Source organism: Canis aureus, chromosome 24 (genome assembly GCF_053574225.1).
Source record: "Canis aureus isolate CA01 chromosome 24, VMU_Caureus_v.1.0, whole genome shotgun sequence".
NCBI lineage: Eukaryota > Metazoa > Chordata > Mammalia > Carnivora > Canidae > Canis > Canis aureus.
The window spans coordinates 14,664,383-14,682,656 of NC_135634.1; the positions used below are offsets into that span (position 1 = coordinate 14,664,383).

Sequence of the window (18,274 nt, forward strand, 5' to 3'; positions counted from 1 at the left end):
GGCTTCTGCGTGTGGCCTGGTCTTCCTACAACAGGTCAGCTGGGTTCCAAGGGAACCTACTCATTGGAAGTCATCTGGTGTCTACTGCTTGAGGCTGTTACAAAGGTCCACCTAGACACAAAAAATGGGAACACAGACTCTCTGTTCAGTAGAAAAGTGTCAGAAGAACTTTGTGTGATGAGCATGGGACTAAAAAGGTATATTGGTGTAGCCATCTTTGGAAGATATAATCTGCTGCTCTGTAATGAGCTGCCAAGATGAAAAGCTACAGGAATGATCTTTCAGAAGTACAAGTATCATCACATCACTACTACTGTGCTTAAAATGCTATGACTTACACATCCCCAAGGCTTAGCTGATGTCACCCCAATTTTCTCTCCTACACTTCCCATATCCAACTTTCAAGCATTCGGAGCTACTTGCAATTCTGCAGACTCACTTGTATACCCTCTTCCTAGGAAAAACTTCCTTCCATGCTTGTCTTTGTTTGCTTTCACTCATTTCTTTAGAAACCACTTATCCTGAGCCATGGTCTTCTTAGGATGCTCTCTTTGAAAGAAGCAGCCTGTAACTGTGCTAATGCCAAGAGGAGGAACCTGTGTTCTCACCCTGGCTTTGGCCCAAGGCCAGTCGTCTGACCTAGGATTTCATTCATTTACCTGAGCCAGTTACTCCATGCTTCTATGTGTTCCCCTTGGTACACATTGATCTCAAGGGCACTCCTTAACAAAATCCCTCATGCTAAACTCCATCTAAGTCTCCTTCCCAGGCTGTGATGAACAGTCTAGAACTATTTCAGACTTTTACTACAAGGAAAAGTAAAATACTTGCAACTCATGCCACTAACAATGGGCTGATCTCCTCCAATATACAAAGAACTCCAAGAAATTTAAAGAAAAGAGGGAAAATGCTAGTACTTATCAAAATTATTAATGCATTTACCCTTTGACATGGAAGTCCCACTTCTGGGAATTTATCCAACAGTGCAGCAGAATTTGTTGAAGGAAAATGTTGAAGTTGGAAATATCCCAAGTGTCCATCAATAAGGGACTGGTTAAATAAACTATTTACCTAACTGAACACTCTACAGTTGCAAGAAGAACAAGGAGGCCCTCTAGCATTGATGTGGAAAGACCCTGGGATATACTGTTAGGGCACAAAAGGAAAGGGAAGAACAGGTGTCTAGACTGCAGCCTTTTGTGTGCGAAAGAGGCCCATGATGAATAATCACACAAGCTGGTGTCTGCATGAACAAATGTAGAAAGGATGTATCAGGGGCACCTCTAGAGAGAAGGGGGCAATGATGTGGATGGGGCTAGAGACAGGAGATTTTATGATGTTTAATTTTCACTGGGTTTTATAGTATAGAACCATGTGAATCCATTACCTTTTTACAACATGGAGGGTTGTTTTTGTTTTTTTAAGAAAAAAACATCCAAATAAAAACAAACCTCAAATCCATTTGTAGTTAATTTTGGTGGAAAGAGTAAAGCAAGAATTAGGAATCCAAAGTAATATCTTCTCCAAATGACTTTCACCATTTATGTAAAATATCTTTTACTCACTTACTTCAAATACCAGTTTAATCATGAACCAAAGAGCCAGCTGTATTTGGACTGGTTTTTGTATTCTCTACTTGTTTCTATTGGTCTGTCCATGTACAGCCCCAAACTGCTTTTATTGTTACACCTTGTACTATGTGTAACATCTGGCATGACAAATCCTATTAATACATTTATTTTCAAGATTTCCAGGCTATCTTCTCATATACTTCCTTAGGATCTTCAGCATTTCCTTGCTTAAATAATCACTCTGATGCTTGTATGTGTACATATTTCTTCCTATCCCAGAGTGGGGTAGGTCTTTCTATTTATTCACACTTTTACAATAGGGCTTTTCTTATAATAATTCTAATATGATTAAGTTCATTTTAAGTATTTTATACTTTTGATTAATATTCAAATTAAATCATTTCTGACTTATGGAAGGCAGAAAAGCTTGATTTTAATTATTATTTTTATTGTTCTGAAATGATTCTACCAACTTAATTAGCAACAATAAAGACTTGATTGTTTTAAGTAGAATTTAGGGTTTTCTCCCCCCATTTATGCTTATTGTTTTGAAACCACGGATTAGCATTTCTTGATATGGGCAGTTATCACTTGTGAGATTAATGTTGTGACAGATGCTATAGAAGCAGGAAGGAGAAGCAGCAGAAAGATTAATCATGACTCCTACTTGTGTGGACTCCAGCTAGAGGCAAGTGAACCATGGGGCTGGCTATAGTTATAAGAGTAGCCGACAAGGAGAGGGAGGCAGGCAGAGGCATCCTTTGAGAGCTTCCTTGGGAGGCACCCCAGGTATTACCATCACAGACAGATTTCTATCGAACCACACGAACAGAGGAAAACAAAACAAAACCCCAAAAGCATGTATATATACATGGTTCCTGTAAGTATTCAGCAGTGCTTAATCCAGGAAGCACTACTAGAAAGATAGGCCCAGGAGATGAGGGTAAAAACAAAGGCCATCTGCTTGGTGTCATTCAGGTGGGAAGAAAAATCCAGAGCTCCTCTAGAACTTCCCTGTAGTGAGTATTACTTACACCAATCCTTTCAGATGCATTTAGGGTTAATGCAATAATGTGTTAGGAACACTTAATGTGAGCTTTCAAAATTTCCAGCAAGAAGGACCAAGCCAAATGTATATTTTGCATCAGCTAATGATACTATGAACAAATCAAGAACAAGAGAGATACCAGTAGCCTTTACTGTGACCTATCAAATAGCAAAGAAATTTTTCACAGCATTGCCTTTTTGGGTAAGTTTCTCTGGCAAGACTTTCCTCATAAAAAAAAAAAAAAAAGGCAGCATTTATTAAATGCACCCAGCTTTTACAGATTCAAATAACCTCAGGAACAGAAACAGCAGTGAGTCCAGGAAAACTCATTTTCCACTTTCATATCAACACATGCTAGTGGCCTGGATATATTTCACTGTTGTTTGTTCTTATGGTGGAGTGTTCCAAAGCAGGTGGATTTCAAAGCACCCTGAAGGCTGGTGTAATTGATAGAACTCTTGGATACTTTAAGGCTATACTTGGCCCAGGTAAAAAATATCCAAGATCAGCACAGCACTTTACCTACCCTCTATAGTACTGACATTTTCTTTGTGGACAGCACAGTTCCCACCTTGTTTGTACACATAGAGAAAGGGACTTGTGTTTTCAGGTAACCAGCAGGCATCTGGAGAAAGTGCTCTCTGGACACTAACACGGGCATGTGTCTCAGTCCACCGCAGTCTGGAGGACTAGTTTCAGTTAACATGAGATGGCTTGGCTTTGAAAGAAATTGGTGAAATTCTTATTCTGGTAGCAGAGGATACTCTCTCACGTGACTTCTTCCAGCAAACTCCAAGAGAGTGTACTGTTTAGGGGGAGTTTTAAGGGACAAGTACATCAGTTTCAGTGTTTCCTTTAAATGTTCTTGATAGAACTCAGGTAAAGTGTGAGAGCATCAAGGATTCTAGGCTAATTAATGAAATCCATAAGGCCACTCTGGGGTCAGGGGAGAATATCCGGCCACAGATGATGTTAGAAAAATTTACTCCTCAGTTATGAACAGATGACCACATGACTGGAATACAATCACTTATTAACACCTGAATTGTTAGCAATACACAGACAAGAGGCAAGCAAACTTTATTAATCTACCAGATTGAATCATGGTTATTTTGCTCTACAATGATTATAGACAGTCACAGCATAGAAGAGGGGCTACATTTAAGGTAGAACTGTCTAAGGAGGTGGCAAAAGTGAGACTTACCTCATCCTGAAAGGTTCCTGGTACAGGGTAGACTGGATGACTGTCTGCTATTGTAGGATATCCTATTCTGGGATGAAGGATGAATTAGAAAAGCCTCAAACCTATAACACTATAGTCAAAAGATTGGTCAAATATTAAATACCTTAAAATAATGCTAAAGGATTAATTTGACTCTATGGTTTGGTGCCATGCTAAAGGCTTTCCTGTATGGTTTGACTTTATCCTCACAAACTCTTTGATGTATGTACTTTATTGTCCTTGCTTTACAGAGAAGTGGACACTGAGAAGGCATGTGCAGAGTTGCAGGAGAGGAAAAGCCCCCAGGTGGCCTGACTGCCGAGCCTCACCCCACCCTAACCCTGCTGCTGTCTATTCATGGCTACTGCCAGTGAGACAGCAGATGGAAGAGTGGTTGTAAGAAAACAAGTCTGTGAGTGCCTGGCCCTTCTCCTCCCCAGAAAGGTTAGCAGAAAGTATTCAGCAGGCCAACTCACTCCTCCACCACCATCATCTTGCCTTATTATGATCAGTATTATTCCAGTCAAATTTTACTCAAGTTATTCCTTAAACTATATTATCTGCAGTCCAATGACATCCTGGTCCCTGGTTCACAACCCCTGGGACTAGGCTTCCAGAAACTCCCCAACCATGGGAATCCCTATTTCCAGAATGGAATACTACTTGGCACTAAAAAGAATAAACACTGATACTCATAGCAATGTGGACAATTGCAAATGTGTTACACTGAAGACCACATACTGGTATGATTCTACTCACAGAGCCTTCTAAGAAAGGCAGAACTGTACAGTCAGAAAACAGGCCAGTCATTGCTAGGGACAGGATGTAGAGCTAGGGTCAGGACTACAAAAGGGGCTGAGGGAGTTTTTTGGAGTACTGGCACTGCTCTGTACGTGACTGTAGTGGCAATGATGCTATTGTATGTATGCATCTGTTGAGATTCAGACTGTACACTAGAAAGGGATTATTTTATTACAGTAATTATACCTAACAAAAAAAGGAAGTGGTATACCAGTATACTGTACTAATAAAAACCTTCAAAGGAATAAAGGAAACCAATAAGGCAAGGCTAACGAGGAGGTAAAAGTTTCTTGTTAGTACTTAATATTACAAAGAAGTAAGTTGAAGATTGACAAGTGATTGACAAAAAGGTCATCAAAACAACATGCAACATGCAGCTTAGTTAAAGGAGCAATAATAAACCTTATCCTATAATCCCTGGATAAAAGAGGTCAACATTTTAATCAATATTCTTTTATCGGTATGCTCCAGAGGTATAAGCAGTATGTAATAACACTAACCTACTTTGCCTCTCCTCACTTTGAAAGATGAGGCAAGAAAGCACATACATCACTTCCTGAGCCTTCTTTAAATAGTTCACTTAATCTGCCAGGGCACTGCAACTAAGGAATGAAGGGCACTCTAAACTCCCAGAACACCTGTTGGAAAACCAGTATGTTGGCTCAGATGAAAACCAATATACTGGCTCCAGTGAGTTGTCAGAAGGCAATGAAGATTATTTACCACTTAAAAGTACAGGCATTTACTAGTGGAGAGATGAGCTCTCTGATGTGATACTTATTCACAGAAGCTATTTTAACTGAAGATCAAATCCAAAAGACTCCTAAATCCAAGAAAAAGAAGGATGAATTTCATGATCACAAACACATTTTACTTGCTTGCCAAAAAGTATTTTAGAACTATGGGCTAGAATCTATTTCTCTTCTTAAGTTAGGCTGACCAATTTAGAAAAAAAAAGGAGAAGATAAGGCACCTGCTCCCGATCCTCTCAAAGCAAATGCAGGATTGTCCAAAAAATGTGATTATTTTCCATCATTGGAGCACTACGTTATGAATTCGTAGTGGGAGGGTAGTAAGAGGTGCCTCTTCCCACTACCTTCCCCTTATCTGCTACAGAAGGTATTCTTTCTGTTGTCACCTTATCTTTTCCACAGCCTATAACTGAAGTCTCTGTTCTTGATTTTGGACTTTCAACCACCCTTAATCAAATGTTGCTCATATTTACCTGCTCAGAAGAGTGCTCATGGCTGTACATGGAGATCAAAATGGATAGATAGGCATGATCAGGGGATTTGTGCTTAGACACTTTCACAAAATTAATTTTAAGAATTAAAGGACAACTGATTTCAAAAGTCTTAGGAAAGCTAGTCTCTAGTAGCAGAAGAAAGGGCAAGAAGAAATATAGAAGAGCAACACAAATGGAGCAAAATGGCAAGAAAAACCTAGTTGGTAAAATCAACTTCACCAGAGTGAAAATCTACAAGTTTCACCTACATAAAAGGTAGTCTAAGGTAGGAATGCAATCAAAATTATCTTTCATTCTTTCTCAAAGGATGAGGTTAAACAATTCTAAATATAAATAATTAATCTCCTAATACTTAGAGGGTATAGTTCTTTGTATGAAAGTTCCACCAGGAATGATTTAAGTTAGACCAGAAAGGTATTTCCTAAAAAGAAAGCAGAAATACAATATGCTACTTAAATAATCTTCTCTTGTATTCTAAACACACACACACACAGACACACACACAGACACAATCCAATAGATTCTGACATGTCAGCCTCTACTGAAATGTGTTCAACTAATTATCTCCTTATTGAGCATTGTGCATTTAGTCCTGTCTGGGGGCAAAGTCAGAAAGAAAGGGTTCCTGCCCTTAGGGAAGTCAGAAGAAATTTGGTAAATAGAAATAACATTCACCATGACAAGCACACATGCTAAATTATGCAGGTGCAATGTCTGAATGAAATAGAACTTAATGGAAAGGAATAAGTGAGGGCTTTAATGCACATGGTGATGAGCTGACCCCCCCCACCGCCCTTGCTAGGGTTGCTTCGTTTCTGCCACAGCATTAGGAGGGGAGGAAAGACTGGGCACCCTAGAATAAGACACAATAGACCTCTCAAAATTCACATTACCCCGAGTCCTTTGCATTGATTTGTTTTTGGACTTGCACTTTTTCTCCCCACTCAGGGAGGTTTTATGGAGTTAGAGACTCAATTTTTAAAACATCAATGCCTAAATACATTTTTTTAGAATGTTGGATCTTTATAATGATCCTTTCAGGTAAAACAGCTGCAAAAACATCATTAAAAAAGCATATATTGTCATATGTAAAAAGGGAGCAAGCAAGAGTCTATTTTTATAAAGTTCAAAGTGATGGTATATCTTGTAGGGGACTCCCTCCAGACTGTGAATATTTCTCTGGCTTTGTAACAACTCCTCCCTGTCACCCCTCCCTCCCCATTTGCTGATAAACTTCCAGCTCCATAAATGGGCAGCAACCAAGTCAGCTTTGAGAGAACATTCCTAAGCCCATGTGCAGCCAGTTTTGCAGCCATCTTCCTACTGAAACATAAACCCCAGCAACGACACTTCTTCCCTCTTGTTTACCAAGGGCCTGGTGACTTCTGACATTTATCTCGGAGCTGGAATAAACAGAGAGGGTTAAGTGGGGCAGAGAGGTGTGGGCCTCTCTCTGGCTCACCAACCTGCTCTCCTCCAGTCCCCCTCACTTAATCAGCTCCTATTCATCCTTCAGGTCTTAGCTCAGTTCATCCTGGAAAGCTGAGGCTCCCACGGCTGTAAAACACCACTTTGGAGAGCTCTCACTGTGTACTACATGCAGTCTTCCTGTGAGCCAGCACCCAGCAAGCTGTACTGTAACGGAGTCTTATCTGTATCCCCTCCTTGCTTCCAAGGGCAAGGGATTGGTCTGGTTCCTTTATCTGGATCCTATGACCCCAGAGCACTTGACCTGGAGAATGAGGATGCACGAGAAGGGGAAAGTACTCTTCAGAATATTCCTACTTCTAGTTAATTCCCATTTGCAAACTGCCCACTGGAAAGATGTTCTAAAAATGGTTTCCCTTCCAATGTATTAAATTGTAATTATTGCTCAACAACTATCAGCCCCAAATAGGAACCCCCTAGGTAATTACTAACTCTACATGCTGGGATGTTCTTGGAAAGGGTTTGGCACAGACTTGTGCATACAACCACTGGGGTTGTGCATACCACCACCACCCACATCAACTGGGGAACTTTGCAGAACTTATCCCAGGGCTCCTGGCCCTCGTGTTTCACCTGCCACAGAAGAGGTGGGTCAACATCTGCTTAAAGCATTCACTAAAAAACAGATGGTTTCATGTTTGAAACCATCTCTACAGATAGCTTCATATGTTGACTGTGCTTTTCAACTCACCTTCACTTATTAACATGCTACCATTAGCCTTATAACTCCAATCTAGCCCCTCAAATAAGGACTCCTTATCAGGAAACATAAAGCCAACTCTGGCTAGGAAGACAAAAGAAAGAAAGAAGCCTACCTATCAGGAGCTTTGTCTTCAACCATAAAGAGATCTTTTGCGTATTAAGAATGAAACATTTTTTGAGATGTATTTAAGTTGTACATTATAAGCAAAAAAGGGGAAAAGCTATCGGGTAATATTTTAAAGTTTTAAAACATCTATTCTTTATGGAGTCTAACACTTAAAGCAAAATCTACCCAAGGCCAGTGCTTTCTGCCCTCCATTTACAATGCAGTCTGGGTTATTCTCAAGGGGGTGGGGTGGGGTGTGGGGGAAAGCCAGTTTGGAACACAGCTGAGCAAATCCACAGCATCTTTGCACATTTACATATTTAAATTAAGCCTCCACAAATAAGAAGCTGGTCAGACAGTAAAGACAGAAATTACTGCCTACAAGTAATTTAGATATAATTATTTTCAAACAATAGTGATCTGAAAAATGGAGAAAAAAACCTCAAAACCACTCAGAGGTCCAACAAAAAACTGTAATACAACTGAAAAGACTGCATATGTGTTTTCAGAAAACTAGATTCAAAATTCTTTTCTGAGAACATTTTGGATTAGAATGACAGTTTATATGCAAACCATAGTTCATTTTACTGTTTTAGTTTTAAGACAGAAAACGAAATGCTGGTGAACGTTTTGGAGTCCAGAGTGCAGGATTTTTGTTTGTTTGTTTTAGGCTTGTCAGGTGTTGAGAAGTCTTAAGCAGCTTTCAACAAAATTCTGTTGTTTGGGTTGCATTTGGTCTCAAATTGCTGTGGCTTAAAGCACTGTCTCATTCAGTGATAATATTTCTAGCCCTCCGTGCTAAATATGCATCCCAGTTCCTGGCCAGCATCCCATACCAGTTTAATGGCCCCATGAAAACAGTAGAATTTCTTATATATGTTGCCAAAAATAAGTAGACACCCTACATAGTATAAAGTTCTCAGGTTTTCACATTAATACCTATATATTACAATTATTTTACAATTATTCTCTTTATTAGGATGGCCACCAACTAATCATCATAATTTCAAAGTCTCATCTCTATTTCACAGATGATTTGGCATCTTTTTACGTTTCTTAAGACGTTAAAACCAAAGTTTTAAGGGGTCTGTATCACAATTTTTTAAAATACAGGTTAAAATCAAGTAACTTCCTTATTGTTTTCCTATTTGTGTTATCATCACTAAAAATTTTCTCCATTCCAAATAACCTTTTCCTAGGGGTTCAGAAAGTCTGAGCTGGACAAATGCACACCTAGACAATGCTTAACATGCTGAGGCTGTTATGCTTTGAAACTCCTTGTTATGTTCTGTATGCTATTCAGGAAATTCTGAATAACAAACTCCTAGTTTGTTAAATAGCATAGGAACTTTATTTTTTTAATGAGCTTGTTATTTTATTTTATTTTATTTGTATATTTTTTTTACTGGAGTTCGATTTGCCAATATACAGTGTAACACCCAGTGCTCATCCCATCAAGTGCCCCCCCCCCCAGTGCCTGTCACCCAGTCACCCCCACCCCCCGCCCACCTTCTTTTCCACCACCCCTTATTTGTTTCCCAGAGTTAGGAGTCTCTCATGTTCTGTCACCCTTGCTGATATTTCCCACTCATTTTCTCTCCTTTCCCCTAAAATCCCTTTCACTATTTTTTTATATTCCCCATGTGAGTGAACCCATATAATGTTTGTCCTTCTCTGACTGACTTACTTCACTCAGCATAATACCCTCCAGTTCTGTCCACGTCGAAGCAAATGGTGGGTATTTGTCGTTTCTAATGGCTGAGGAATATTCCATTGTGTACATAGACCACAGCTTCTTTATCCATTCATCTTTCGATGGACACTGAGGCTCATTCCACCGTTTGGCTATTGTGGACATTAGCATAGGAACTTTAAGGAATTTAAGCGACCCTTCTCTCTTTGGGAATTATCACAGAGCAGTCAAATGAGGACCTCAAAAATATATAGAAATATTTCTCCAATCTTTACATTTAAGATAAATTCCTCCCATTGTCAAAATCAGAGTTTTAAAAATCAGTCATTCCTCTCTGCTTATGAATTATTCTGTGAAATAATTAAAGGTTAAAACTACAAAATTACATTAAAGGTCTCTGCTTACCATCTGCCCTACATATTGACATACACATTTTCTGAAATTGCTTTTACTGTGTCACTTGCTTATTTCAGAATGAAAAAGGAATTCCAGCTTCCAATAGCAAGAAAACTCTTGTCTAGTTATTTAGATCCCCATCCCTAGCCATTTATATATCCCACCCAGCCCTATCTCCTTACCTTTGCTAATTTCATTCCTTTACCTGCCCCCCACCTCAGACACACAGGGAACCCCATCAGCTCCACAAGACTTGGAGATTCTGCATGGTCTAGCCCACAACAGAATTTTACCTTCTGAGAAATATGGTCCATCTAGTCACAGCCACAAAACTTAGCATTTAATTGCTGTGACAAAACAAAACTACATGTCAAGTTTGTTTTTCAAACCTTCAGGGAGCTCTCCAAAGCATGTGGTCTGGCTACTCATTTTTGTTTCCCTCCAGTGATTCAAGTCCAAGGTACTTATGATACTCTTTTAAAAACTGTTTCAGCATTTTTTTTATTGTGGTAAAATACACATAACATAAAGTTTACCATTCTCATCATTTTTAAGTGTACATTCATACTGTTGGGCAACCCTATTTGTGATCCATCTCCAGAAACACTTTGTGCCTCCTACCGGAGGCAAACAGACAACTGCCAGTTAGTTTCTAATGATAAAATCCAGTTTTAATTTACAGAACTGTATAATTAATAAAGGTGTATCTAATTGCATATTAGTGGCACTTCCAGAGCACTGGTTGAAAACAGAATAAGGGATGGAGTGGGAGATGAGGCTGATGGCAGTTGGGATCCATGATGGGCAGGGGCACATGGGGATTTCATCAGAGGCCATAGGAACTTGGAGAGTTGAAGAGGACAGTGGCACTCATTCACTCCCTGCCATCAGGTCTGAGCACTTCAGTTCTAGAAGCTGTGCCAGCCACTGAAGTCACTCATGTATTTGTTCAGGAACCTCATCCTGGGTGCATTATAGATGATGGTCAGTGTGAAGCCAGCAGTCTTTGCTATCATGCAGGTAAGAAGTACTAAATTAAGGCAGCAGTGGAAGGAAATGGAGAGTCAAGGTTTATGCATTTTTCATTTTGCCTACTGATAGGGTGACCTGAAATCACCAATTCCATCATTTTGTTCCTATTTTAATCACTTGAACCAACAGTTATTTCAGTCTGAACAAATTTTATGACATATCAAATAGCACTGAGGTCTGTCAGCAACAAGGAACCAGGGGTACAAATGATAATGCATAACCCTGATCATGTGTTATGTTCAAGGTGCTGAAGGTGCTGTGGTGGTAATGCTTGAATTAGATCACTGTCATTCTGGTAGAAGAGTTATGGTCTACTGAGAGGGAAAGCTGTTATTCCACACGGCTTTTAGTGGGTAAGAAGGGAGATGACTTGAACATCTGTCAATATAGGAATGGTTAAATAGATTGTAGGAAACCATACTGTGAAACATCACACAATGAATCTATATGTAGTCATGGGAATGATCCCCCAAATACAATGGTAGGTATATCATGAATGGCAGAACATATTACAAAGCATGAGGACATTTATGTAAAAGCAACGATTTGTTTGTATATGTAAACAGCTCCATAAACACAGGAAAAGGTCATAAAGGAATATACCTAAGGGAGCTAGGGATGAGAGTGGAGAGAACTTTCAGATGGTGTTCCATATTGCAGTGAGGATAGAGCCATGTATTCCTTCTGCAGAAAAATCAAGTTTCATAGGTCAGTGAACCAAGCAAGTAGATTATATTACAGGCTCATAGGTCTTCCATACAATCTTTCTTGGTAATTCAAATCATACTGATCCTCATAACTGCCAAGACTATTGGTATGTGCACATACCCATTTGTGCATCTTTTTTTAATCTGCCAAACTGCTTTTAGACTACATCTATAAGTGACTGACAGTTACATATATCAGAGGACCTCTGAGATGAGAACATCCTGGGTTTCTCCCTGAGTTACAAGAAAACCGTTTAAGAATAAAAACCATTTAAGAATAATATATAATACAATTTATTCTCCAAAAAAAATACAATTTATTCTCAATTAGTTACAAGGTAACCTTTAGATTGCAAAATATTCACTGCAGAGGAGCAAATTAAATGACAAAAATCTTTGATCTTTTGGTTCAAAACACAATAAGATACCATGCAAGTGTACTTTCCTGTTTTTAAAATTATATTTGGAGTACATCTTGATGCCACAGAGGTTGGATAGACACTGAGTCAGTGCTCTGTCTGGGCTCAGTTGAGGATTTTGTTTTCTTGGTTTCCAAATTAAATCTCCTAGCAACACTAAGTAGAAAACTGAGACCACAGTGGTGGGGACTTTATTTAATTTTTAAATTTTATCAAGAATGTTTTTAAAGGCTGTTTACAAAGGACCGTTTACAACTATGGCTCAACTACAATTGAAAAATTAATTTAATTAATTTAAGGAACTCACATGGCATTTTCAGGGCCTCATTCCAAATAGAATTTTCCAGACAGACAAAAATTGTACTCTTCTCATCCTTAGCCCTCTTGAAGTTAAAAAAAAAGGCAAGATAGGAGGTGTAAATGACTAAGAAGGGCCCCAGAGGAAGCTCTGGGAAGCTAGAGGGTTGGGAGCTTCATGTAAAATGTCTTGATAAAGAAGTCTAGACTATCTGTAATTTGCTGCTTTTGAGGAAAACCAGATTATTAAGAAACCTTGTGAAGCCAACTGCTACAGGAGCTGAAAATGCATGTGTAACATGGAATGGCACGTGGAAGCATGGATTCCCACACTCCTTTAGTCCACAGCCCTAATTATCTATGACCCCAAGTGACATTCAGGAGTGACTGCTATCATGGAGACCAAAAAAAGTCACAAAAACAGAAAGACAAACATATTTAAGTGCCAAAAAAGACTCTAAAAAATGTAGACAGGAGGAAAGTAGAAACTATAAAATCCTTTACAAATAACATCTAGAAGTTCTTACTCAGAGTGGACTGAGCTGAGTATTACAGCACAAGACAAGCAGACAAGGCAAGTAGGCTACTCTTTGTGTAAATTGGAATAATATATATCTTCTTCTGGGTTTTCCTACATTTCTGTCCCATTTACCCTTTTGGCTGGGCAGCTTTGTGCAGTAAACAACCTGCACAACTCAGGAAAACATTCATTAGTAGTTTGGTTACAGATTGAATGATGTGAACTGAACCTTTATGTTTCACCTGAATATTTGATAGGAAAGAGTAGACAATTTGAACATAAAGAAATGTTTAGTCACAGTCACATTAGCAAACCACTTGCTAAATTCCCTAAGCTGTGTATTTTAAAGGATCACATCAGATAAAGATGATCTATGTCTTGGTTATTATTTCTGCCAAAACTTCAGAAATCAGACACAAAATAATGTGTAACAGAATGAGATATTAACCCCATATGCAATTATCCCTGCTTTTCTATTTCTCCACAGAGTGACTGCCTGCTTCCTCTTTTCTAAACACACATGGAAATCTAATAGCCACCTTGGCCTCAAAAGCTACACCTTTGTGGCAGAGTGGTCCCTAAAGGGGAGCAGAAAGGTGGCTGGCACTTCTACTGAGTTCAAACAGCAAGTACCCATTCCACTTTTTCCTGGGCCCGCCCCCTCTCCTTCTAAGGAGAGGTGTGTATAAATCCCTTCTAATCCCTCTAATAAGTAAAATAAATGTGCTTGTAATTGAATCAACATCTTGAAAACCAGCTTGACGACCCAATAAGTTCACCGAGATATTTTTAATTACCTTATTTGTTTACTCCCCACTTACTCCCACATCTTCCCCATTTAAAGAGTATCATCCAAATATCCCAGAGGCAACGAATCAATGCTTGGGTAACTTGCAGATTCCATGGGAAATATAGCAAGAAATGAGGACCTTTCATTCTAGGACAGAAAAGAATGACTGGGTTGCCTGGAAACATCTCAGTGCCCACAAGAAAGGTACAAACATCAGCTGCCCAGGCTCTGACCTCCCAAGGATGAGCAGGGTGTAAATGACAACATTATACCCGGTCCAAGGACGCAAAGGCTCCCTGAGTGGTTACTTGGCCTGAGGCCTTGATCTGCAAGTGTCTCTCGCTTCGCAGAGGTCGTGTGTGTCTGTCCCAGCAGCAGCACCTTTTAATTTTACAGGACAAAATCCTTTCTCGAAATTACCTTAAATATGTGAAGATGCCCTCTTCCCCCTCAAGGAAGAAGTTGGTCTTGCTCACCTCTATAATGTAGAGGACCACATTCTTGTAGAAACAGTACAGTATGCACTTGGTCACCCGATTATAGCTCCAAGCACCGTGGACCAACAGGAGCTTCTCCAAGTAGGAAAACTGAAGGGGAAAAAATGGCAAAGTTCAGGATTGCCCATCATTTAGGAGCCAAAGTCACATAATCTCCTCTGGATACAGATAAGGTCATTGAGGAAACCAGATTCTGCAGATAATTCAAGAAAACCATTCACTTCTGGAAACTAAAGGCAGAGAGAGTCCTTAGGTCCAGGGAGGACAGCTAAAATCTCCTCTTACATCGATGTACTTAATATTTTTCCCAAATGCAAGTGTGAGCTTCTCATTGCTATTCTCACGAATTCTGTTTACACAAATACTTTTTTAGGGCCTTAATTCTTAGGAGAAGGTGGTCGCTTGAACTGCAAGAAAAGAAAAGCACAGTGGCCCCCAGATACTTCTATTCAATCAGCTTTGATGATGACTTCACAAACAAGGGACAGGAACACTTATGCACTAGTACCCCTTTTTAAAACAGGAATGCACATATGTACACGGCCTATTTCCACTGTCAGTCCTCAGGTTAAAAGCAACTGCACATGCACAGAGATGCACAGACACTCAGGCACAAATACACAGCATTACCTGATACACCAATTTTGTTCTCCTTTTTTTTGCTTCCAGCTAGTACAGAGTACCTCTTACTAGAGTGCTATGCAGTCAAGGAAAACAAAACAAAAAAACAACAAGCAGCTAACTGATACTAAGTGACAGTGATGGAACAGCTCTTGCAGTTTGAAATAGTGAGCCATATTCAATAAAATCCCTGAATCCTCTTGGGGCTTTCTGTGTCCTACTTCAACAAAGGACCCCACAAAGTGTGAACATGAGCTGGATGGAAGGAAATGAGGGGATTTGGTTGTGGTTCATTCTATGGACGGTGTTGCACTCCGGTATGAAGGCCAATCATGTTTAAATTCATGATTTCTACTCATTGATTAGCCTTGTACCTGCACTGACATCCCCCTGGGTTTCCTTGAACTAAAACATAACTTTCCCAGTTTCAAGTCACAGGACAGTCCTCGGGCTCATTCTCTTAGAAGAGATCATTGGGCCCGATGGAGAACATCCATAAACTTTAGAAATTCTGCTGTTGCAAACTTCCTATTAATTTCTGATTACTTTTGAAATTACATTTATCAGTAGAAAGAAGGACTCTGATTGGAAATGCAATATTTAAAAAATTTCTTTTTTCAAGAGGCAGCCACATAATAATTTTCATTAGCCCTGAAGAAGGGAGCTTGATCTGACATGACATCACGTTTCATGAGTTCTTCCAGATAATGGTAAGGCAGGTCACTCAACTACATAGTCCAAAAGCTGAATGGCCACTTCAACATGGCAGGAGTAGGTGCATATGGAAAAATAAAACTCCCCATAAAAGCTCATTAAGGATTCCAAAGGGGAATGGGGAATCATAAAATAACTGACTAAACAAATAAAAAGGAAGTTTACGTTTGACCCGGACCCCCTGACGTTAAACTTCAGTGGGCACACAGAACATCTGCTGGAGTCATCCAGAATGACTCATCTGTAGCGCTACAATGATTTGTTTTCAGGAAAAAAAAATACATATTACCCTAAATCAAAATGCTATTTTCATGACGTCGTTCAAAAAAACGTTAAGAAGGTAGGGGGCGGGAATGATGGCCTCCTGAGGAGAACAGGCAGCTGGGGTTGCAGGCACAGGGTCATATGGCCCCAGGCACGGGCTGCCCATAGGCAAGGCAGCAGATCAGGGGGCGGCTGGCAGTCCCAGGGCTGCCCTGCTGGATAAAAGCACACGCAGGCAGGAAAGAAGCAGAACCGGAGCTTTGCCTATTTCATCATTTTCCCCAAGGACTGTGAGCTCAATTGTTTTCTTCTGTATATAACCTTCGAGGGCACTTCCTCAACAATCCAATCAAAAGTGTATTCATCCACAGGAAACAAGGCAACAAAAGCACAAGATGTTGACTTCAAGCAGAGACGTTTATCATTTCACTGGGGCAGAGGGACTCAGGAAAGTGTGGCATCTCTCGCTTCTCACTGAAGTAGGGGAGGCATAGTGTCGGGGAGAAAAGGTGTAAGGCAGGAAGCAATACTACCTGAAACAGCAGGGCCCCTGCGTAATCATAGGCGGGACCACAGACAGGAGAAACGAAGAACCACAGACACACGCGGCCATTCATCACTCCTTTTGGCAGTGGAGACGATTCCACTGGAGGGGCGAGAAAATCCTTAACTCTAACTCTCTCTTCCCTACATTTCTTTGATGCTTTTAATTTGAAGAGAGCAATTGCTCCAGATTCTACAGCCTATTAGTATGCAGTTTCAATAAAGCAGGTCATGGAATCTCCCTTCCCCAGACATTTTAAAGAAAAAGACAGACAAATATTTGCCTGGAACTCCTAGGAAACCTCTAAAGATCCCTTCCAGCCACATGATGCTATAACTCAAGTATTTAATAATGCTGGGGTGTATAACATCTACAGTTGCTGACAGACTACAGGAAGCATGAGTCCCACAGGCCTCAAAGTGGTTGACTTGGGAAAGTGAATGGGCAGGTGTGTGGGGCTGGTCCCCGAGGTCACGTACAGGTCTGGCGTTCTCTGATCCTGGATGCTCGGAACCGAGGCAGGTCACCTAATGTGAAGGAGCCCCAGCGTTCCCGCCTGTAAAATCAGAATTCCTTCCCCTACCTACTTTATCAATTATCTCGAGGATTTATTTATTTGAAATTAACAGAGAAACAAGATTGATTTCACGTACTTTCCAGAGCCATGAGGATTTTTGTAATTCTTCCCTGTGTTTGCAGAACCATGAGCTGTGAGGGAATTTGAGAGGTGATCTAATGCAGAACCCCCCTCTGGGGAGGCAGAGCCCCAAAGTCGCACAGCACCAGCTTGTAGCCCTGGGGTTGTTGGAAGCTCTTTCACATTTTATACACAGCCCCTGATTTCAGCTTGAAGGGATAAAAAGCCATTGTTACCTGTGCTTATGTGATTAGGGTTAACACATTCTTCAAATGATGAAACACTGGAAGAGCATGATGGGGGGACCCTAGCTAGCCACCAAATGAGCAGGCATTTTATCAACACATACTGCAATCTGTAGACAGGAGGAAATGATTGGTGTCCATTGTGAGGTCTAGATTTTATGGATGATCAAGCAGGCCAAGTGATTTAGATATGTCACCTAAGGTCAGGAGGTTGGCTATTTTCCTTCACTCTTTGGCCATCATTGAGGAGTAGGCAATTCTTTCATCCTCAGGCCATCTGTTCAGTAACTACAAAGCACATCAGGAGCCTCTGCATGCAACATCTGATCCAGAGAGGAGTAGGTTGAACTTGACCCAATAGCAGGACACTGTTTCCTACTGACTGTGGGTTATAGCTACAGAGAAGGTGGCAGTTGTAAGCCCACTGCTTTCCCCTAACCTTAAATGCCTGATGAGAGAATGTTCCAGCACCTTCTTCAAAGAGGACAGATTCTGGGCTGGGGATGGTAGGGAATGGATGTAATGAGCACAGCCACTCTTTAGCATGGGATGGCACCAGGAAAAGCACATGCAGCAGATGTGGGAGTTGAAAGTGAGAGACTATTATTAGCAGGATCAGAGACCTATCTGTCAGGCATGATGCCCTGCCTGAAGGACAGAAAGCTTGGCCAACTCACAGCCGGCAAAAAAAACCCACAACCACCATGACAACCA

At 40.4% G+C, this 18,274-nt stretch overlaps 1 protein-coding gene across 15 annotated transcripts in view; it reads right to left on the reverse strand.

Moving 5' to 3' along the window:
• The window catches only part of LOC144295815 (phospholipid-transporting ATPase IB), a 570,630-nt gene that overhangs the window by 207,759 nt on the left and 344,597 nt on the right, over positions 1–18,274 (reverse strand). For all 15 annotated transcript variants that reach the window (XM_077868357.1, XM_077868362.1, XM_077868360.1 and 12 more), the window contains one exon: positions 14,515–14,625. In XM_077868357.1, the coding sequence (XP_077724483.1) occupies positions 14,515–14,625 (111 nt within the window). The remainder of the gene's footprint in view (positions 1–14,514; positions 14,626–18,274) is intronic.